Source organism: Furipterus horrens, unplaced genomic scaffold, assembly GCF_987537825.1.
Source record: "Furipterus horrens unplaced genomic scaffold, mFurHor1.1.pri manual_scaffold_10, whole genome shotgun sequence".
In the NCBI taxonomy this organism is placed as follows: domain Eukaryota; kingdom Metazoa; phylum Chordata; class Mammalia; order Chiroptera; family Furipteridae; genus Furipterus; species Furipterus horrens.
In genome coordinates, this window is record NW_028327180.1 from 12476533 (window position 1) to 12500014 (window position 23482).

Genomic DNA, 23482 nt, shown 5'->3' on the forward strand with positions numbered 1-23482 from the left:
AGTGCCACTGTTACAACAGGGTCATATAACCCAGGCCAGAGCTTTGAAAAGAAACCATGCTTTCAAAAAGTATTTTTACTGCTTTGCTAACACTGTTCATCTATCTGTTTAGGAGGAATAGTCTCATTGTGACGCGATGACAAAGTCTGTATAGGCATTCCTGGAAATGTTCTGCTTACAGCTCACTAGAAAAATATGCTTAAACCTCAGAAATGGGCTCTAAGAGTCTGTGTGAGAAAAGCGTGACATAATATCACGAAGTCCTCCCCCCTGTCACCCTCTCCCAGCTTCATTTTGGAAGGACAGGACTGCTCTCTGCACCACCTCGTGTCCTCTGGGGACCTGCTTCCTTACAATGTCTTCCGTGAAAATACTCCGCGATTGAAAGTTACATGTTCCAAGCTGATCTCAACCAGCAAGAGTCAACACACAGAAGTGTAGAGCTAGAAAGGACAATATTATGTAAAAAATTTTAAAATCAGATTTCTTTCAGAGAAATATGCTGACAACTGATTTGAGTAACTCCTACACTTGGGCAAACATCCTGGTCATCTCCCTCCACAAATGCAAGACAATAAGAGAAAATGAAAAGGTAAGCGATTGGGTAATCCAGTGGATGAGCATTTGTGTTCCTGTTTATTGGCATGTTGGCAACCTTAGGTGTCGGCCTTTCCATAAGTCCCCTCTGGAGGTCTGTAGTACTTGGGGAAAGCCATCAGCTGTAGCATGTTGAAAGCATACTTTCTGCATTTGATATTCTTCAGTACATTCTCTATGCGGCATCCTTCTCTGGTAAAAGGGGAAAAAGTACAACTTCATGAAACAGAATAAATAAATATGCTTTATTTGTTCAATGCAGAGTTGCAGCAACAGTCCAAGTAAAAATAACAAAGATTCAACTCTACATTTTTTTTTCCACAAATGATGATACATCTTACAAAATTAAATCCTAGGCCAGGCCCAATACCATTATTGCCCTCGGAAAGAGATGATTAAAGTCTCTTTGCTCTTAACAGATACTTAAGGTTTAATAAACTCTTTAAATATAATTTGCTCCACAATACAGCTTCACTTTAATCTCATAAATATATCTGCCTTTTTATAACTCTTCCACAAATTAATTTCTTTAAAACACATTAAAATCTATATGTAGCCCTAAGGATACAGGTTCTAGGAATAAGGCATTTAATTTATTAAGTCTGGCCCTATAGATTTTTACAGGAAAGTTCAATCTCTATTGAAGTCCATTATTTTAGCTGTGCAATGATGAGAAAAATGGCTTCCAGAACAGCCTGGTCCGAGTCTCTGCTTTACAAAGGAAGTGCTGTGCACAGACGTACAAAAGTCACAGGTGGGAACATGGGGTGTCAGGACACAAAGGAGACCTTGTTAAAAAGAATAGAAAAGTACTCTGAAAGCCAAATCAACCCAAACAATAGTTACAAACAGGTTAATTTAATTACAAAACAGAAATAGCCATTCTCTCCATACGGTTACTTGACAGAAAGGGGTTAATCGCGGCAAAGAAATAACAAAACTAACAGGTTAGGAAATCAAACAGAAGGGTCTATCAGCTGATGGCAACAGTGATTTTAGCACAGTGGCAATAAAGTCTGGAACCTCCCCCATCTCTAGGATGTGTCTCAGAGTTTCAGTGTGCTGTGCAAATTCAGTCTTAATTTCTTTAATAAATTCATTGGGAAGAGGAACAGGAGGTGCAGACCTTCAAGCTTTCAGGATTCTGTTCTTTGTCTTATTCCAAAGATAGTAATTTAAAAATTCTTCTTGAGTTAGTGAACAGTGGGGAACACTTCTCCATGAACAAGAGAGCAAAATAATTCACTTAATGCATAGTACTTCTTTTAGACTTTAGGAAAAAACAAAGACACAATGCCAACACCTGTTAGTTTTAAATTCTCTGAATCTTAAAGTGTAGAAATGTTACAGCATCGTCCCCGTAATCGAAAGTCCATGGTCATTTGTAGAAAAGAAAGGAATACAACGTAAAACTTATTGGTATTTGGCTAAGAGTAACGCAAGACTTAAAATAAGCCACACAACTAGCAGGTGTGAGCTGACAAGCAGCAGGGCGACAGGATAGAAGTGTCGAGAAGTTGGCTTGTTATCAGAGAGACAGCCTGTTTCAGGATCATCGGATTCACTCAGTGCTCCCTGGGTTTGTCTGCTGTTAAACAGGGTGGGGAGTTAGGGGAGAAAAGAAAATAGCATAGTGTTCACACAGTAAAGAAACTCAACCTTAAACATTCTGAAGCAGAACACATTATCTTATACAACGAAGCTGTTTCAGATGGAAGCTTTATGCTAACCAGCTTCAAATACATCCTGCGCATATATATTTTTTGCACTGACAAATGTATTTCTCCTCGACAAACATTATTACAAAAGGAGATAGATTCCTTTTCCTTTTGGTGCAAGAAGGAAAGGAGGGACACTCTGATGATATTCACATGGGTTGAATCTGTATGTAAAGTGAAGAATGAAATAAGCACAGTAGCACCAATAAACAAGACGCCTAGAATAAAACTAAAATATGAATCGGCCCATAAAAATTAATCTGATAAGTACATCTTTGGCAAATGAAACAAGAAACAGTACGTAGTGAAATGAAAGAGTGTGTCTGGCATATGTAAGCATAGCTTCTATTGGTATTGCACCTATATGATATGTTTAACATTATGGAAAAATGATTTATGGAAATGGTTTAGTATTTAAAATGAATGAAATATCTGACATGTCATCCTCGCCAGCCATAAGATTAGTTTAACCAAACCCGACTCCATGTCCTTCTGTTCCTTCAGCTCATAAATTCCATTGTCTCCTGCTCATCTTACTTCAATAGCTATCTCCTATGTACTCCTGAGCTCGAAAGATATCCATTTTTGCAGAATGACACTTTGAGCTATAAAAGATTGTAAATTACCAGGTTGTGTATTTTCTGTGTAAGTTAAAAAAACGGGCATTTGTAATTGGGTGTAAAAGCAGCTACAATTATGGCAAATCTGAAATACGCCATACGGATACAGGTTGACAATAAAAATTCTTTCCTACGGTATATTTCATCAGTATTCAGAATTCAATCATACTCAGTTGTCAAAGGCAAGGGGCTGATCTCCACAAGCTCCTCCAGGGTTTAAGGCAGAAATCGGGCTGTTGCTCAGTCTTACGAAAGGCTCTGTGCAAAGGTAGCTTCTAAACAAGCCCCAGAGCTGCCAGGGCCCCCTCCCAACAGCCGCAGTCCCTGCAAACCTCCAGGCAGAAAGTTTGAACAAGATGTTGGCCAAATCAGTGGCCACATCTGGACAAACAGTAGTCACAGCTGTTTCAAAGAGCAACCTTAGTTTCAAACAGCAAATCAGCCATGTTGCATGTGCTCTGGTGTTTCCCATTGTTTGGTGACACCTAAGGACTCTAAAGCCAGTGACCAAGTGAAGTCGAAGCTGATCTGGAAGACCAATGCTTTACTGAGCAACAGAGAGGGTTATTTTGGACTTGCATAATTTTTATTGTCAGTTATACAGGGATGTTGGTTCCTTGTTGAACTTTCTGCTGCACATCAGGTAGGAAACATGCAGTGGATTTTAAGGTATGTTTACCTCTCAGCGTGACTAAGTAAAGCTTCCTTGTCCCATGTTAGTTCTTCTATTGGCTTGTCAGGGTGCCTGAAATTCCTACATCGTTCAGGCCAGGGAAATATTTTATTCACTTGTTTGGTCAATTATTACCAATGTGTATCTCACTCTTTTACAATTTCTAGTTTTCATACATCCCATAGAGAATATCATATGTTAGTAGACTAACACATGTAGAGGCAGCTGTGATATTTAGTCTGTTAGAGCATGGACGCAGAGGTCAGGCCACCTGGCTTCATGCTTGTTCAGTCATCTGCTAGTTGAGTGGTCCAGGGCAACTTATCTAACATGTAATGTCTCAAGTTCCTTACCTTTCAATAGTGTTGATAATAATAATACATACTTCGTAGAGCCGCTATGAAGTGTTGTAAGTGAACACGTAAAGTTCTTAGAACAGAGCCTGGCATAGAGTAGAATTCAGTAACGGTTACGATTGATATATCACTTGAAAATCAAGAAATACACACACCTTAGTAGGGTAGGCAGGACCTTCCTAACTAGTACAGAAATGTAATCAAACAAGGCTGTGAGTCACTGATCCAGCCCCTGGCGTCCAGCTGTGGATGTGCCTTTGTGGTGGCATTGAAGGCGCAGAGGGTCCATCGGAGCCATTTGCTTTTATCGGTACTATTTACCTATGCCTCTGCAAAGGAACTTGTTTCTGTACCACCTCACTGGCCACATCTGGACAAATAACAATCATAACATTGCAATCGGAACTAGTTTAAAACACCTAATCAACCATCCTGTGGTCTGGCGGAAAAGAATAGTGGGAAATAATGGGTCTAAGTCACATTTGAACAATTCTGGGAATCTGGAAAAAAACAACAATACTTTTCAAAGAGGTCCATTACCCTACATGGGTCACTGTGGAGGGGGTTCAGTCATAACATGGGAGCTGGCCGGTGGGGGAAGCTGGGATATAGGGCCGAGGGAGGCTGGTTGGGTGACCAGAAGGTCCCTTTGGATTTTCAGATGCACAAAGCAAAGAGAAAGGCTCTGAAGTGATGCTTTCTGTTTCCTCACCCCAGTCCCAGCACGTACCAGCTACACACACGTGAGCAAACACTCCATCTCTTTCCATTAGTTTCTCCATACGCACAGGAACAATGGGATTGTTCAAAGGATTAAGTAAGATGATACATTCAAAAACTTAGCATAGTACCAGGTATAAAACAAGGCCTGGATAAATGTCACCTATTGTCATTACTGTTATCACCAATATCATCCTCACTAACATACCCTTTTGTGTACTTTTAAGGTGAAAATTATCTGCAGTAAACTTAACAACTTTGTTAGAAGTACTAATTCCTATCTATATATCTATCTATGTACCCATGTATCTACATATCTATGCAATTGTTTACCTATGATCTATTTATCATAGTGCAAATATTAGATCTTATTAGAAATTTAGGTTAAATATAACCCCGGTCTACCAATATAGTACTGCAGATATACCCTCTCTTTCCCAGAAGGGCCGCACATAAATAGACTCTGGCTGAAGAGTAGATCACTGGCCTAAAGGATCTTGTAACATTCCTTACTCCAAACACAGGAGACTAATTTATATCAGATGGCTTTTTCCCCCCTACAATTTCCAGTCTGCTTATTGTATATATGCCTTCTAAGCAAAAGTACTATATCAAAAGGTTGTCCGGTTTGTTTGTTTGTTTGTTTTTTGAGGGGCAGTTTTATAATTGAATCAATTTGTTTTTTACTAGCTTTAATCTCTGGAGATTACAATAATACACTGAAAATGTCTCATGCATAATCATTCTATGATTTAACAGGTATTGAGAGCAATGGCCTATGAGGCCCCTGACTATGTTACAGAGCAGACACTGGTGCCTTTGGGGCTGTTTCCTTGCTTCTGGCTAAGAATAGCACAAACAGTCATTTCTTCACGGGCAGAAATGAATTTTGAAGCACCCTGCAAGTGCAAACTGCAAAAGATGTGCTAAGGAATAACATTCGTAATTTCCTCACCGGGAACGATGACCAATAACTCATGCGTGGTACCTTGCGAGGGCCCTGACAATCATGCTAACTAGCTGAGGCCATCTCTGACTGGCAGATCTCCACGGAAGCCAATCACAATGCTGTCTCCACTGAAAACGTGACAGAGTCAGACATGTAAGGGCCGTTACTGAATCTGCAGAAGAGAAAATGATTTTCTTCTTCCGAGACCTGTCAAAGCAATCACCTAACATAGAAACAGGTAAGAGGAAATACCACTGCCTGCGCGAGGAGACATTTTCTGTAATACAACCCAACGTGCCCAATGTGCGTGCCCTGATCCTTGCTCACGCCTCCTGCTCACCTGTCAGGGAGGATTGCAGTATCCTAGATCAGACAGGCCCTCGGCAGGCATCCCCGCAAACCATTCTGATTCTGCAAATGGAAGTTGGAGTCCTCCTATCTCCTCCTGCTGGGTAATTATTCAGTAACAGCTTTGCTGTTGGTTATTTTACTCCTTTGACCACTATAGCTCTTCAAGCTCTCCCGAAGGAAAATTACCAATTAAAACCAAATAGACAACAGAATACTACTCGGCCATAAGAACAGAAGAAATACTGCCATTTGCGACAACATGAATGGACCTGGAGAATATCATGCTAAGCTAAATAAATCAGATAGAAGCATTTAAGAACCATATGATTTCACTCATAGATGGGATATAACACAGAAAGCAACAAACAAATAAACGAACAAAAAAACCTCATTGACATCGACAATGGAAACAGCTACCAGAGGGGAAACAGGGTGGGGGAGGTTGATGAGGGTAAAGGGGGTCAAATATGTGGTGACAGAAGAACACTAGGCTTTGGGTACTGAGCACACAAGACACTATACAGATGGTGTAGTAAAGAATTGTACACATAAAACCTATATAATCTTATTAACCAACATCACCCCAATACATTTAATTATAAAAACAAAATAAAAACATCTTTCCTTTTGGCCAAAAAGCAGATTTCTTCCCTTACTAAAATGAGACTATTTCACATTTAATTAGACCAAGTTTGGAGCCAAGTTATGAGCCAAGATTTTAGAATTAATATCTTCCAGAGCTTTATTGGACTCTACATTCATCTGATGAATTGATCTTAATAGAACATCATTGTCAGGCCCTGGACTGTTGCATTGGATCTGTTTTTAAACTGGCAGATCTGTGTAAAAATGAATATCATGTAATGCTGGTATCATAGAATCATAGATTCCCAGATGTAAAAAGGACTTTAAAAAATCTTCATGTTGAATTATACATTTTATAGATGATAAAATCAATCTCAAGGCTTTGCCTCTGCTTCTACAACAGCAAGTTGCAAGGAAAAATGCTGTGAAGGAAGCTTCCCTGGTTCACAACCTGCTTCTATCATAGTCTGGTAATACGAAGGGGAAAGGGCTTTTTGTTTCCAGTTTAGATTAACGGCCATAAAATTTAGCAGCTGACAATATTCTTAGGTGACCAATTATCTACCAAATCTTTCAAAGAAATTCTATTTGTAATTAGAATGTGAAAAGTCGATTCCCAGAAGTTTTTAAAACCTGTGCAGCTATTTAAATACAGGGGACATTTTAATAAAAGCATATCAAGTATGGGATACTTTCCAGTGGCCTAGAAGCAAGATAAGCCCTTGTGGCTACTGGATCACCAGCCACATTTAAAATGCCTTCTTTGTTCTAACTGGACTTCAAAATCTAATTCAATTATGGCAACCATATACAAAGCCCTTAAATGAAGACGTTAATCAAAAGATCTAGGACTGTGTCCCAGCGTTGAGTGTTCAGGTAACAGAGGGTTTCTGATAATCTTGTACGTATTTGCTATATAAGAATGAGCAGTATATGCGCTCAGAGGAAGTGTGAGTCCTCCCTTTAGGGCACACGTTTCCAGCCATGGCGTGCTAAAAAGAGGGCTACTGTGAGCTAGACGATACCAGATCATGGTAACCAGGAAGGTGGTAGTGGACTCGGGGACCTGGCGCATCAGAAAAGAATGAAGACAACGAGAATGAAAAGAATTCCACTGGTTTGGAGAAGAGGGGAGTTTACCGTTAGATGGTTATTGATTTCAGTAGTCAAAGATGCTGTCGTTTGAAGTCTGGGCTACCTTGAAAGGCAATGGAAGTGTCTGAACTAAAGAAAGAGAGCTCCTGTGTACCCTGATCTATCATGTGATAGCTACTTTATAGATATTATCTTATTCGTTCCTTACAAAAGGTCAAACTGTTGGTGGTGTTATCTGCACAGGCTCAAAAGGGTTGCACACCTTGCTCAGATAGGTAAGGGATTTTTATCCCTGTCTGTCAAATGGAAAAACCATATTCCTTTCTCTTTAGGAGTGGGATCCTTGAAGCACGGGTTTCCCACTGTCTCAGAAACTGCAAGTGTGATTTCTTGCCAGGTGTTAGATTAGACTAAGTGGCCTCTAAGACTTCTTTTATCTCGACCTTCCTGTGGCCCTTTGATTCCGTTACAACTTAACTGCAGCACTCTGGAGATGCATACTTCTTCTACCAACAGAACAGGTGACATTTCGGTAAGAACTAGTTGGGATAGCTGCAAAAACCAAAGAGTGCAAAGCACGGTGACATTGTATTTGGTCTCTCAAGTTGTTCTTGCTCGTTCTTATCTATTTTCAAATTCTAGCTTCAGAATTTAAAAAAAAAAAAAAAAAAAAGCACCTAACCTATTTATCTGTTTCAATTTAATTTCTCTTTAGTATCACCTTTTGTACTCTTCTTCTCAGGTCACTCTTTTAGTTTTAAAAATACCTGAAAAACAGAAGTATCTTTTTTCAGAAAGAGCAAAGCTCCAGGAGTGATACTTTCATGTGGTATCTAAACATTGCTATGAAGAGAAAGAAAATACATGTGCCCAGAAACACAATGCAAGAAAAGATGGAAAAATGGCTGGGTATCAAACGTAGAGGTGTTTTACAAAATTAATGAAAGAAAAGGAGAGGAAGACAGACACACTGAGATGAAAGCGTAACTGCTTCCACCGGATCGTTATCAGAGAACCGATTCCAGTTTCGATCTCTGAATTTTAGAAAGGAGAAAACTCTGGATGAGATCCAGAAAGAAATACAACAAATGATCACAGAGCTGAAGAAAAAGGCTTATGAGGAAGTATTTAAGGTTAATTTTGTTTGGGTAAAGGAAGACTAATATGTAATGTGATCACTGCATTTGAATGTAGATAAGACAGTGGTAAACAATTTGTGAGATAGTCATTTGTGTTTTGCTCGCTTCCATTTTAGGCTGTGCTGTAGCTCATGTGCCCCAATGACTTCAGCAGTGCTGAAAGCAAGGGCTGCCTGAACTAAGTTGATTTGCCCCAGTTTAATCCCGTGACAGAGAAGAGGAGAGGTGGCCATGGAGTGGGCAAACATCTCTGAAGGATGAGAGGAGAGGGGAAAGGAAGGAAGGGAGAGAAGGGAGCGAGGGAGCAAGAGGGGGAGGGGGAGGGAGAGACACAACAATGACCAGGAAGATGGCAAAGGTACAAAGGTTGATGCCAGAAGGGTGGAGAAGCCCTGTGCATTGTTCTGAGTGGAGCCTGGAGAGGGGGTACCCCCAGAGGGGGAGAAGGGCTATGAGATGCACCCCGGGAGGCTGGCCCTGGATCACTGGTCAGCTTCATAAAAAATTCCATTGTTTTGAGCTTGGTTTGGATGCAATGAAATGAAAGGGCTTAAAGGTACCCTAAGGGATAGGAAACGAAGACATCAGTGGCTGATGACTGATACGGAGAAGCTTCTAGCAGTTACAGTGCAACATAAGGCCTGCGGCAGAGGAGAGCTCACAGCACAAGAGACTAGTTTTCCATCATCCTGGCTGACGGGCGCTGAAACACGGAATAAAGCTTGTTTAATGGAATTCTTTAAAAAAGGAGCCAAACGAAAAACAAGAACATGATTTTACATACTTTAGTTCGTGGGCAGGTAAACAGGCCAACTCAACAAAGAAGTAAATACGCAGAGGTAGATAAATGCCTATAACTCATTTTCTATTTCCCATACAATGTAATTAGCTCCTCTTTGTACAGGAGCGCCATCAAGATGACTACGTTTTAACTGCTTCAAAGTTGCAGTCAGAGAGGAGCGAGGAGACTCGTAGGAAAACATTCTGTGTTTGTTGCTTAAGTGCTTAAAAATATAAACAACCATTATCTCAGTGCTCTGGATGTTACTCTCCTGGAGTTTGGGATACCTTTTCTGCACCAGTGAAGAGGAAATTAACATGAGAAAATAAGACCTCTGATTTTGTTCTTGATCTGCACCAGACACTGGAAGAGCCTGATTGATTCTAGTGTCTGCTCTAAAGCTCCCAAATAAACATAGAATTCCACATGGGCCCATAGATGTAGGCTGTGCTATTCGGCAAGAAGCCTGGGAAACACATCAAGTATCAGAGTCTTCATTTTCTTATAAAGATTTCCATGTACATATAACATTTGTATGCTTTTTTCCCCCTGTTAATCTTGTCTTATGCTAATTTAATTCTCAGCCCCAGCTGGAAATGCTAACAGGGTAGAGGAAAAGTTTGACCTCCCATACAGTTTCAAGGTCAGATCTTAACCTGAGTCCATCTCCTCTGCCGTCTTTCCAAATCAGCTCCTCCCTTCCTTCCCATCACAGAGAAGGACACCCACCCACTCTTAACACTCATATTAAGCACCTCAGTTCTTCCTGATTCTTCTGCATTTTTGAACCCCACCTCCATCCATCAACCAATCAGACCACATCGCACCATCTCCATGGCTACAACCTGCCTGTGACCCACTGTCACCTTGCCATCCTCTTAAGCGTCACTACATCCTAATGTATCCATTGAGGCACATGGCAAGCCAACCAAGGCACATTCTGGTTGCATTTTAAAACCGTTTCCTGAAGAGCATTTATGGAATGAAAATTCAGCTGCTTCCAGCTGCCCACAGGGAACGAAGCTGTCAAAAGAGCAGTGGTGCTTCTCCACCTGTGGGGAGGTGGGAATATTTTCAACTGCTCAGCGCTGAGTTCTTACATCGCAAGGAGGAAGTTTGGCTATATCTTCTTGCTCCCTAGTCTCCCAGGTTTTCAGCTCCTCCCACCACTGCCACGTCTATGGTATTACAGGGAGCTAGAGGAATCCTGCCAACCTTTCCAGAGACGGAATCCTGCTTGCTTCCAGCCTTTTTTGTTGCATCTGAAACGGATGGAGTAGTTGAGTATGAAGCAGCTCAGTAGGAGACGTGCCATTCCCAGTGTTGCATATTATCCAACATCCACCCCAACCCCCTTTTTGAATAGACGCTCCAAAAACACCCGTTTAGAGTTTCTGCCCTCGGAACTATGAGAGTACTCATCCTTCTTTCTAAGGACAGGGACTTTCTTTTCTCTCTGCTCTCCAGTCTCTCCCATTTCTGTCTCCCGGTTCTCTCTTTACTCCCACCACCCCAGGCAAACAGCATGATGCTACAAGACCCAAGGCTATGGAATGGTGGAGCATCTTATTCTTTTTCAGGGAAAAAAAAAAAAAAAAGAGTAGAGAGTTATGAGTTGAAGACTAGCTATAAAACAGAGAGCTTTTACTGTTTATCAGAATGTCCTGACTAAGTGGGAATCCACTAACCTCAAAGCGTCCCGACTCATCTGAACAGGGAATGGAAGATAAAGGTGTTCAGGTACTGGGAGGCGGGGAATGTGGGCGAGTAACTAGAAGCTTAACCTCTTTGCATTTTGTGACATGATCACAGCTTTTTGCAATATATTCTCAGGGTACTTTAGCAAGAAAATAAAGCCAAGATTGAATTTCTGATCACCTAACCATTAATGTCACCATAAATTAGAACTCTATTTTGCTGCTCGTGTGTTTGGAGTAGCACCTTTGTGCATCATTTTGAAACCCAATGTCATGTGGATCCCAAGAGTTTACATGTTATATTTACATAAAACCTTCAAAACAGCATGTATTTGTCCTGATGGATTCCTTTTTCATATGGCTGTTTGGATTGAAGCCTTCCAATGACCATATAAACTATTACTTACTAGAAACAAACATTTTATCAACACAAATAACTATGCTAGCATTCATTGTTCTGCTTTCTTTTTAATTTCTAATACAGCTAATGACCTTAGTTCTCAGACTCTAGATTTTGTGTCCAGCATACTATTCCTGCTCATGGTCACTGGGAATGCCTTATAACTGACTTCCCAGAAGTCGCTACTTGGAGTGAATCAATGATCTTAAAATATGCTTAGCTGTTTTCTACTGACCTGATGTATACTTCCTTTTATTTATTTATTTTTGTTTAATGCTGAGCATTTTCTTTTCTTTGTAAAAAATTAATACTGTCTTAACCTGTTACAGTCAATTGACTATGGATTCTGATTAACTTCCCCTTCCCATCTGTACCTCTCAGCCCTTCTACGGATAAAAACTACAACTCCATGAAAATGATAACTCCCAAGATATCTGTGATTAAGTAAGTTGGGGGAATGCTAGGTTAAAAAAAGCAAACAGGATTTTTTATTTACTTATATTTTCAGGGAATATTTTTACCTACTTTGTGCCTTGAAGAGTCCAAATTGAGCAAGAGTGATGAGAAAGAAGAGGGGCAATGGCATAGGAAAAATGAACTGCTCCTGAAATGACAGAGACCCCAACATTCCAAGGTAAGAGTCTCGGCCTTCCCATCATTGTAGTGGGGAGTGGCATGATCACCTTAGAGCTTTAGGAAAAACACTTTGGGAGGAAAGTACCAAGCAGACGGGAAGGTAAGGTACTTGAGAACAGAGAACAGTTAAGAGACTACAGCAGTGGACCAGGTAAAAAGTAATAAAGGTCTGGAATAAAGCAAAAGACACACAAATGAATGAAAGACCACATATGAAAGATGGGGTGGAGGGGTGATAGGACATCTGAGAGAAAATGCCTTATAATAATTATAGGCAGAGGTAGCAATTATAAGTAGTAAGACCCAGGAAAGTGTATTTTATCTTAAATTCCTTTTTTTCCTCTGTCCCCTTTCGTAACTACACTGATGCAGATAATCAGACCGAGTCTAACACAGCCAACATTTCTGACACTTGCAATCATTTTCTGCCATCATTCTTGAAATGGCTGTGTTGTTGGCCAAACAGATGGCTATCAAGGCAAATATAAAATATCACTCAGAGCCAACCGTGGGAATTGCTTAGCGTTAACTTTTTTGATTAAAATAAAAAATGTGTCAGGCGTTTCATTCTAGTACAACCCACAGAGTTCTGGGGGCACCCGAGTTTCTTTCTCCGCTCGTTAGGTTTGTGCTTTGTTGCGCTTCAGTCAGAAATCACATTCTGTATCAACTCTCTTCTCCTCCGTTCCGTCCTGCATAAAGACACAGAACTTAGAGAAAGGGCATTTTCCTGCCTTTCTCTGGGGTGACGACTTATGAATTGCTTAAAGCTTTTCTTCAACTGCAATCCCTGGAGCTAGCAGGGAAACCCCTTCATTTTTCAGATGAGACAGCTGAGGCCTCGGAAGGAGGGGTCGCATCTCATTAGCAGCACAGGGGTGTAGAGCGGGGACTGCGTGCAGAACAATTAGACTATTGATGTCCTTCTGCTCCCACACAGTGGAACAGTCTCCTCTCAGCCCCTCCCTCTCAGAGAGGAAGGAGCACTCCCATTCACCCCTCGGGAACCTGCATGCGCTCATTACACACGGTGAGGATCACTCTCGTGGGAAAATGCGCGCAGGGATTTAGGAGGGAGGCGAGCTGGAGACCGAGCACGGATGACTCATTATGATCTCTCTGCTCCTCAGCAGGGTCTTCGGTTTGTGGCTTTTTTTTTTTCCTAGGTAATTAGGATGTGAAATTGGTCTTTCTGAACCTGCCACTGTGGCCGCTGCGGCTCCGCCTTACAAACCACGGATAATTCTAGGAAGGAAAAAAAATTAAGGGATGGGCTTATGTAACACTCATTCATAAAGCACCAGCGAGGGTCATAGAAAGTTCATGATGGAAGTTACCATTTATCGAGTACTGACTATTTGTTTTAGTTACTTTCATATACGGGGTGGAAATTCCGAGGCACTGCCCTATGTAGGAGGATATGTACACGTGTTGTGAACCCCATACGCTTTTATTATTTCATCCAGCAATCACAGATCTGAGAATACACCTGAACAAACACCTCCAACAATCCAACACATACAGTCAATCATTACAGCATTGCGTGATTGCAAAATATTGGCAATTATCATAAGTGCCCCAATCCTGGTGGTTAGCTGATCTCACCACAGCTGTCACCCCCTCCGCCCCCACGCCATGATCTTTAACTTTCACACCACCACGACTGGGAGGCAGATACAAAGATCCCTTTTGCAAATGGGAAATTCAAAGATATAAGGTAGAATCTCCAAGCTTACCCTGGTAAGAAGAGACAGAGAGAGAATTTGAGTCTGGTTCCTTCTGAGTCCTGTCTGTGCTGTTAACAACTGTGTGATACCGTCTTTTCCTACCTTCTGCATTGTGCAAGGAACTACGTAGATCTAGTACCCACACATTTGGCCTTACAGTCTACCCAGGATAGCTCATCATACTCAGAATACTTAGAGAAAAACATGTAGCATCACCGTAAATGAAATGAAGGTTTTGAATCTAAAGAGTTCTCAGCATGGGCTTAGCCTCAGAGTTTCTACACACCCCAGTGTACCCCAGTTTATTCCTACTGTCCCATCAGGATTTAGGTGCAGGGAAGCTAGGTAAAAGGGTCCAATATTATAAAGGAAATAAGAAGAAAGAAGACAGGCACAGGTTTGCGGTGTTTGCTGTATGCATTACACGCTTGCTCTAGGAGTGCGTAGGGGCTGGTATTTATATGTAGAATATTCAAGAGATGAGGAGGAGATTGAAACAGAGAAAACCTGGTGGGACAAACAGGTGAGGGGGAGATGAAATGATACCACAAGGCCCTCTGATTCTACATGATATACTGGGTTTTAGAAAAATTAGTTTGAAAATACTATACAAGGTGGGTTGAAGTAGAGATATTGGCAACAGAAAAGCCAGTGAGAAGGATATTGAAGTAATCATGGGATGAGGCAAAGAACACAGGGTGGCAGAGACGGTTTGTCAAAGCCAAAGATCACAATGTGGGGAAGAAATGGCAGAATGTCCGTCAACAGACAGGTAATCGAGACTTGCATCATTGTTTATGATTCCATTGGCCCCAACTTCTAGATGGCATTGTCATGGGGAGCAAGAGAACAACAGAAGTTGGCTTAATGCACTCATGAGCCTTTGGAGCTAAGTGATGGGAGCCAAAAAGCATTTATACTTGCTTAAAAAAAGTGATGGGAGATTTGTATCATATAGCACAGAAAGCACAGGCAAACTGAACGGTTGTCATAGGCACCGTAACTTTAGGAAACAGTATCATGTCACAGTAAATGCAGTTTGCTAATTCAGATTGTGTTGGTTTTGTTCTGCATAATTTGTACATTTGTTTGGCTTTATAGGTGTATGAGAGCTAGAGGTGTAGAGAGTTTATGCCTGGCTTTATGTAAGTAATATCATACTAAAAATAGTTTGTGTCAGAAAGAAATGTATGCAATGATTATTTTCTCAAAGAGATCAACATGTGACTCAAGTTTGAGAAACAGTCTTCTATACAAATAAGATTGCTTTTTACAGCACTGGCTTTGACAAGGAGGTAGTTATTGGTGATGTACAACTGAACAGTTTAAGTGAACCTGGTGTATTGGAAATCAAGTGGCAAAGGGACAGGAAGAAGATCTGGGATTAAGTAACAGCAGCCGTTGAGACGACATCAAGAAGTGTATGCTACATATGATGAATTATGGAGGAAGAACATAGAATGAAGAAATAAAAGCAATAAAACTAACCATATAGGCTTTGACTGATACTCATTACTTTAGTATAATAGCTGCACTTGGCTAAAATATGAGCTTGTGGTTATGTGGCGGACATGAAATATATTTCTTTCCAGAAAGATGAATATATTGGTACGCAGGAATTTTTTTGGGCCAGATGAATAAATGACAATTTTCCAGATACATTTAAAGACAAACCATTAAGAAATGTTGAAGACAATTCAGATGCCATATGTAATTATCCAAAACCACAAATCAATTAACAAATGGCTCATGGGTTGCATTCATGGACTTAAAGAGTTGATTTTAGACTTTTATCAGGTTGTATTGTTGAGCTCCATAACCTCATGGCTCAAATATTAACCTTCATTACTTTTTTTCTAAATAAAAATAAATAACTCATTGAAAATCAGCTGCAGTGAAATAATCTACAAGATTTCTCTTACTAATGACTAATGGATTTTGAAAAACATACAACGTAACATAGTCATAGTCCCCAGTAATGATTTCAAGAGAGGAGTATGTAGGTATTATTTCTAATAATACTTTGTTCTTATCATTTATATATAGGAACGAAGCATGATACATTACTCTCTCTCAATATTTTTCTAAACTTTACAAACACAAATTTGAAGGCCTATGGGACAGAGTTTGATTTTTTTTTTAACCAAAAGGTATTGAACTTGTTTGCTTTTATAATTACACATTATGAAACTTATTTCTCTTATATTCCTATTCCATGTCTAATTTAATATGTATAACAAAGATCTGAGCTGCTCAACCTTATAATTTATCTTAGTGTACCTGAAATGATCATTTAATTTTGATTATGTTTTGCTATAACTCTTAATCAAAAATTATTAATATATATTGAAATTTTTGTTCAATATTTACACTGTAAATAATTATAAGTATTTAATCTCTTATAATTGAGATAGTGATAATTAGAGGTTAGATGCAGATTGAGTTATTAAAATGCTTAAAGATTGCTAAAGAGAAAAGATGTTGCTCTTTTATTATGAAACTAGCTTATTTCTTCCCTAAGTATTACTTACTTAAAATTTATTTTTACAGACATTGCTGCTGCTTGATTACTTAAGCATAACCCATGTTCTTCTGTTCATAAACAGAAACTGGAGAAACTGCACATAGATATAAATTAAAACAAACACAGAGGCATACATTCATAAAATAACATCATTTCTCTGACAAATTCTAGTCAAACATACATTGAATACTTTCATCAAAGATTCTTTTGAACGTAATGCCTTTATTTCACCTATGCCCAAATGTATGGCGTTTAAACTACCTAGCTTCCCAAGACAACAATTTCCCAAATGGGGTCCCATGAGGTATCGATGGGCATGTGATGCTGGGTCAACGAAAGCCTGGTTTCTTTATGGTGGAGTTTTCCTAAGAGTTTAGGGTATAAAGGTGTTGGGGGGCTTCTGGGAGTGGGCAACGCGTGATTTCTTGCACTTGGGTGGGAGTTTCTCAGGTATTCACTTTATAATTATTCATTGAAATATACATTTATGTTTTCTTCGCTCTCGTATGAGTATCAGTACTCCAACAGTATGCTTTGAGATGTTCTGAGGGAAGCCGGTGAGAAACAGTAGGGCTTAACTTAAGGCAGACGCTAAGTGGGTGCTGACATTCTGTGTTAACAGAGAGGACACCCATACGTGGCTGGCCACCAGTGACGTGGGTGCTGGCGCTGGTATTTTGTCTTCCCTTTGTTGTTACAATGACAGGTCACCACATCTTTACATAAAGGAAGGTTAAAACTGTACCAAGGGCATGGCCCAGCTTATCAAAAATGTCTATGATATGCTTGAATGTTTAATTCAGAATTATCTGAATCCCTCAATTTCTCTCCAAGAACTCACGGAAGAGATAACCTGGACGATGTGAGAGGCCAGCGAGTTACTAATTGCCAACCTCTCTACCAGAGAGCAAGAACGTTACAAAAGAACCCAAATCCGGGTCTTTCCTGTGTCAAGTTTAACCAGCGCATAGCCTCCAGCAGCCATTCACTCATTCCCTTGAGGCTTAACTTATTCCTATTTGAATGTTGGCCTAAAAATGTATAAGTAGGCACTGCCATTTATTCATGTCAATGCAATGTGATTGTGTAGTTTAATAATAAAATACTAAATGATGCCTAGGATGAAATGAATGTGTCTTCCTAAAAGCCTAAATGGTTTTAGGGGGCTATACAGACACTGGAAAGATCTGTTTTTTGTTTTTTCCCTTAGAAATATTTTATGATTCTAATCAACCTATCACTTAATGTATTTAGTTACACATTCCTATACATTATCGACTTTTGCCTTCCGTCACTTTCTTCAGATAACATCGCTGACCCTTTACACGCTAATTTAGAAATTTCTTATGGAAACGTTTCATAGGTCATTTATAAAACCCTCTGATCGTCCTACATGCTGTTTTGTCAACTCTAATATGCATAAAGGAAAATACAACAACACTTGGCTGGCTTCCCTGTGCTCAAGGTAATCATATGCTGAGCCACAGTACTTTGCTTTCTATCTGTTTCTGTACAAGTGAATACCTTCTGAACAGCAGCTGGAAACACCACTACTGTATCCAAATGCTTCTACGTGCATGTATGAGGTAAACACTGCTGCAAGTTCAAGTTCATTACAGCCTCATTTCAAGTTCCAGCTGGGAGTTAAACTTATATTGAGACTGAAATGGGTTTTGTTATTCCTCTTGGGCTGCTTAGAGGAAGACGGTTCACGATGATAGGGAGAATGATTGCTTCTGGGGCTGAGAACACACTTTGAAATAGTTCACAACATCACACACACACACACACAATAATATAAAACACGATGATAGGGAGAATGATTGCTTCTGGGGCTGAGAACACAATTTGAAATAGTTCACAACATCACACACACACACACACAATAATATAAAAATCAGGTAATTCCAAAGACAGTCCAGTGAGTCCTTCTTTCCCCTTTCTTAACTAGGAACTGACTTAATCGTGGGTAACTGCTTGCCTGGATTAAGGATCTGCAACATTTCTTTTAATATTTTCTGATCCATTTCATTACTAGTGCTGTGGTTATAAGAGGCGGGATAGTCACAGAAGATTCCTAGCACAGCCTTAAATATATACACAGACAGATAAAGACACTTTGGGGCACCAAGAATTTAGGAGATGCCAATAATAATACATGTAAGGGACACGATCTTTACTACATACAGACTACATACAGTCTATAAAAGGGAATAGATGAAGGTCTCTATAACAATGGTACCTTATTCAGAACGATCTGTTCTACTGAGAGGGTACGGATGCTTTAAATAAGATAAGTTAAGCTATACTCATTGGCTGAAGACTGCTCACTAAGGCATTTTATGACATAAGAATGACCATATGTGTGTGTGTGTGTGTGTGTATGAGACCCCATTCACTACTCTGAACTTTTTAGATTCTTGTCTTTGCCTCATTAATTCAGTAAATATTTTTGGTGGACCTACTCTGTGCATTTATAATTCCAAAGTCATAGGAATCATGACGCCATTATGCATCCATTTTCAATAGCATAGTGAATTAAAGTTGGTTTGGTAGTTAGATAGACCACTATTAATATCGACAATCACTGATTTCTAGGAAGCACTTAAAAAGAGTTTTGAACTCTGCGTTCCTTCTTTTCACTTATAATGTTATATAGGACTCTGGAGTACAGATGGACTCTGGACTTTTCGTACAGAAGAGGCCACAGCATATAGCACCGTCAACCCCAAATTCATAAAGCAAAGGAGGCCTTTGTCAAATAGCAAAGTTATATCCTATCCTTTATCTGATTCTCACATATGCAGTAAGAGTAGATGAGAAAATGCCCACTAAATTCTTAAAAATAGTACAAAAATGAAATTACCTTTTTGTTTGAGTTCACTGAAGATAACGACGCTATACACATAATATCGCTGGGTCAACGGGATTTGTAATTATAAAGTCACCGTTTTAAAACATAAGCATTGTTAATAGTTTTTTTTCAATGTTGTAAAATCTTATTGAGTTTTCTACAAAAGTGTTTTTCTTACAGAAAGTTTTGCTCTATGGGAAGTAATATGAATCCTTTAACAAAAACTACAAAACAATTAGTATCTCAATAGTTTGAGTTGGAAATTATTTCTTTTTAAATGAGAGACACTTAAACTATAAACACTGCTATTGTAAGTAAATTTGATTTTTACAAATTCGAGCCACAGAAGATAAATATTACATGGTGCCTCTCTTTTCTAAAATATTAATCTTTCAAAGAAACTTTCTAAATTAGATGCAATGGTTTATGGAGCAGATGATGTGGCACCTGTAAAAATTTAATTCCACTCAGGAAGTGAAAGGAAGATGAAGACAGTCAGCAAGAAGGACGTTTGAGTCCCAGAACAGCCAGAAAGATACTTTGGGTACCTTCTGGGCCTCCAGGCCCCAGAAAGAAGATACTATTGGATGCTTTGGTCAGTAGCAACCAAAGGTGAGTGGCAGCAACTTGGCCTACAGACACACAAATATTTTACAGGGAAATGGACAGCCTCTAGTATTAAACTGGCAAATCTAAATCTGCAAAGGGTGGTGACATTAATATTTTATGCCCATGGTTATGATAGAAGTCACTGATTATGTTGGAAGTCTCCTCTCCTCTAGTCATCTCTGCAAATCAGAACACTAGTGACAAGAGAAAATTAAGGAGACCTGTCAGCCTTGAGCTGAATTTTGTAACTCAAGAGCACCTTTTGTCTCATCCTAGTTATGTGGGAACCCTGAAGGTTCTAATTGGAGAAATTTCTCACCCCTTACCTGTCAACCACACAAATGATAGAGAGGTAAAAAAAAAAAATGCTAACAGGACCCAAGTTTTTCTTTTAATTTTTATTATACTCTGTTATGTCAGGGTCCCTGTATTCCAAAATGACAGGCACCATGGAAATAACTAATTATAGATGGGGACCTCTGACTAGATCATTGCATCACAAACCTACAGTTAAGAAATGTAGCACATTTCATAAGAATATTTATAATAATAAAAACGTTCCATTTTAATATGAGGATGTTAAAATGTTAAAGATCAATCATTAGCTTCTTCTATCTGCATAGTTTTATCTGTGCGTCTCATTATAAAGTTATAGAAATTTAATTCTGTAATTAAATTCTTCATCAGCATCCACTCGCACAATTATATCATTCTTCCTCTCCAGGGTTGCTAAATGATTGACAGTGAGAACTAAAGCAAAACTTCATTCAAGCCAGTAGCTGAATTTGTCTATTTCCACTTACAATGCAAAAAAGGCAAGTCTCAGAAGCTATGCCACATGTAAGAGACATTTTGACATGCACACTCCCAGGGTTGGACTTGAAATTAAGAGGTCAGTCAGCATGCACATGAACATTAACAAAGGCCCTGCGCCACCAGAAATCAATCTGCCTGGGCACAAAGATTATGGAAATTCCTACATACCGAAAGGCAAAAGATTGAGGCATAAAACCCAGAACTGGTCATATTCTCTTTCCTTCAGCTACTAATGCATAAAACTATATCAAAATTTGCTTTCTCATTTCCCAAAACTTTCTGCAAATCCATTCTCTCTGTGAAGTGCTCTTTTTGCTTCTTTTTAAATATGTCAAGAACCTACCACGCCTAAGATACAGTAAAAATGAAATATACACATATATCGTCAGTCTGTTATTCCTCAAGACTGCAGCAGGCGATGCCAGCATCTGATGAGCACTCAGAGTTCTTTCTGGTTCCAGCCCGACGCCATCCCCACAGGCAGCCCCGTGTTTCTATTTGAGTGGCCTTCTCCCTCTCACCGGACTGGAGTTGCTGGAGGGCAAGGGGCATATTTTTACCTCCCTAAGGTGCCTTATACTAATGAAGAGCCCATAAATACACACTTGCGTCACGGTGCCCCTAGAGAGCCAGTGCTGCCTCTCTGACAAGGAGACTGCATTCAGGCCATGTTCCCGCTGGTTAATAAATAAATGTGTTTGATTAAAATTGATTATGCTTTAGCCTCAGTAAATACCAGGAGCTCATTAGTACAATACAGAGAATTAGAGTAATAGTTGTCTGTATACTGATTTGATATTTTAATCAGTTTGCACTATCAGAAAGACTTTGAAAAGGAGGATTAATTCTGATTTCATGGAGTCACTCAACTAAAAGCAATCCTGCATTTTCACAAGTTGTTTTAAAATTAAAAATCATTCTATTAATGGGCTATTATTTTTCATATTGTGATTATTTTTTTTTCTTTTTCTTCGAGTATCTTTGAAGAAGCTGTTTCGGGTTCAATCTGTTCTCTAGTGCACCAGCATACACCAGTTCAAGAGGCCATTCTCCATCCAGTTCAGTACTGTGTTCAAAGCACTGCAGCACGAACTCATACACCACTGTCACCTAATAATTATGAATGAGATACTCCAAAAGGAGGGTTTGGGATTTTTAAAAAACCAAATAGAAACACTAAAATGAAATTCTATTTGACAGAAGCAATACTTCTACTATAACTGAAAAATTTTGCTCCCTTATTAAAACAAATGGGGGGGAGGTCGTCCTTGGACAGAATCAGCTTATGATGACCTGCTGCCAGAGGTCTGCCTCCAACATGCTTCCCATCATTCTTGGACTAAAGGATGGAGGTTAATTTGGGGTGAAGTAGTCATTGTGTTTACAGCTCTTGAGAGGAGGTCAATTACAATGGAAACTGATGGGAGAGGTCAGGCTTCAGTGCACATCGCAGGTATCGAGCCCAAATACACCGTCTTGCCTGCCTCTCTCTGATGCAGCTGCTTCTACGGGGGAAATTGCAGGCAGGTCAGAAATCATGCCGGACACCAATGTTTTAATGCAAGGAGAAGGGCTTCTAAACCTGCAGACTCGTACAAGTCAATTTCTAGTTTTTCTTAAGGTCATTGCTTTCTCAGAAATCCTAACTTGATAAAATAATCTACTTTTTATAATTATTGTCAATATGTCCCAATCTTAAGAGATAACTCTTTTTTAAAAAAAAATAGAGACATCAGGGCTCTTGTGGGAGGAAGATGTCCTTTCTTAATGTACCTGTCTCATAATTATACCAATTTAAAGGTCATCTTCTCTCTACGGACCTAACCAAGTGCACCACGCTCACCTCACCACCCCAATAAATTACTGTACCCTTATCTATGTCTCCAAAATCACTTTATACCATAAGAAACTTAATCCCTCATTATGTGGATCACATTTGTATATGATTCTCTCCCAAAAGGTTTTGGGCTTTTTGAGAATAAGGAATACATCACATTCATGCATGTATCTTCCATATGAAGCATGATTCTTGGTAAATAATATGCACTCAAGGACTGCTTACTTCTTTGCCATAGAGAGTATTCGGAGCCATCTACTCCTTATGGTAAATGGCTTCCATCCTAGTGGAAAAATGACCCAGAATAAAATGAGGTGGTTTTTGTGAAAACAGTTAATAGGGTTGTAATTAATCAAGATCAGCCTATGTGGAGCCTAGGCTGCAAGAAGAAACAGAGCACAGAGGTAGGTCAGCATCAAGCTGTGAACTGTCTTTTTGCAGTGGTGAGTAGACCCTGGAGGGACACATGGCCACCCCTGCTCCACCATGGCATAAAACAGAGCTAGCTCAAGGGTCTGATACTCCCACCCTGGTACTAAGAGTGGGCCTGCATGAGGAAAAAGCAGATCCTAGGGAACTGCAGCTCTTTACTGGTTTCCTATTCTCTTTGACCGATGGTTCAGTAGGGAACTGGAGTGAACCTGAACCTATTTAAATGGTCTAACTCACCAATTTTCAAATTTGGCCAAGACTTTGGGGTCTAGTTTAGCCTAAGAATCAACCACAAATTGGTTCCAGAGTAGCTACATGCTATGTACACATGACTAATTATTGGTTTTGCACCTTCTATGATTTATC

At 39.7% G+C, this 23482-nt stretch overlaps 1 protein-coding gene across 2 annotated transcripts in view; it reads right to left on the bottom strand.

The window, feature by feature from the left end:
- Positions 1–478: 478 nt before the first annotated feature.
- The window catches only part of INPP4B (inositol polyphosphate-4-phosphatase type II B), a 251431-nt gene continuing 228427 nt past the window's right edge, over positions 479–23482 (bottom strand). Inside the window, exon 23 of one of the 2 annotated variants that reach the window (XM_090288092.1) lies at positions 479–789. In XM_090288092.1, the coding sequence (XP_090144218.1) occupies positions 657–789 (133 nt within the window). In that variant the 3' untranslated portion in view covers positions 479–656. Of the gene's footprint in view, positions 790–1316; positions 2186–23482 lie in introns of those variants that run through there. The other variant, XM_090288091.1, reaches the window with a different exon arrangement.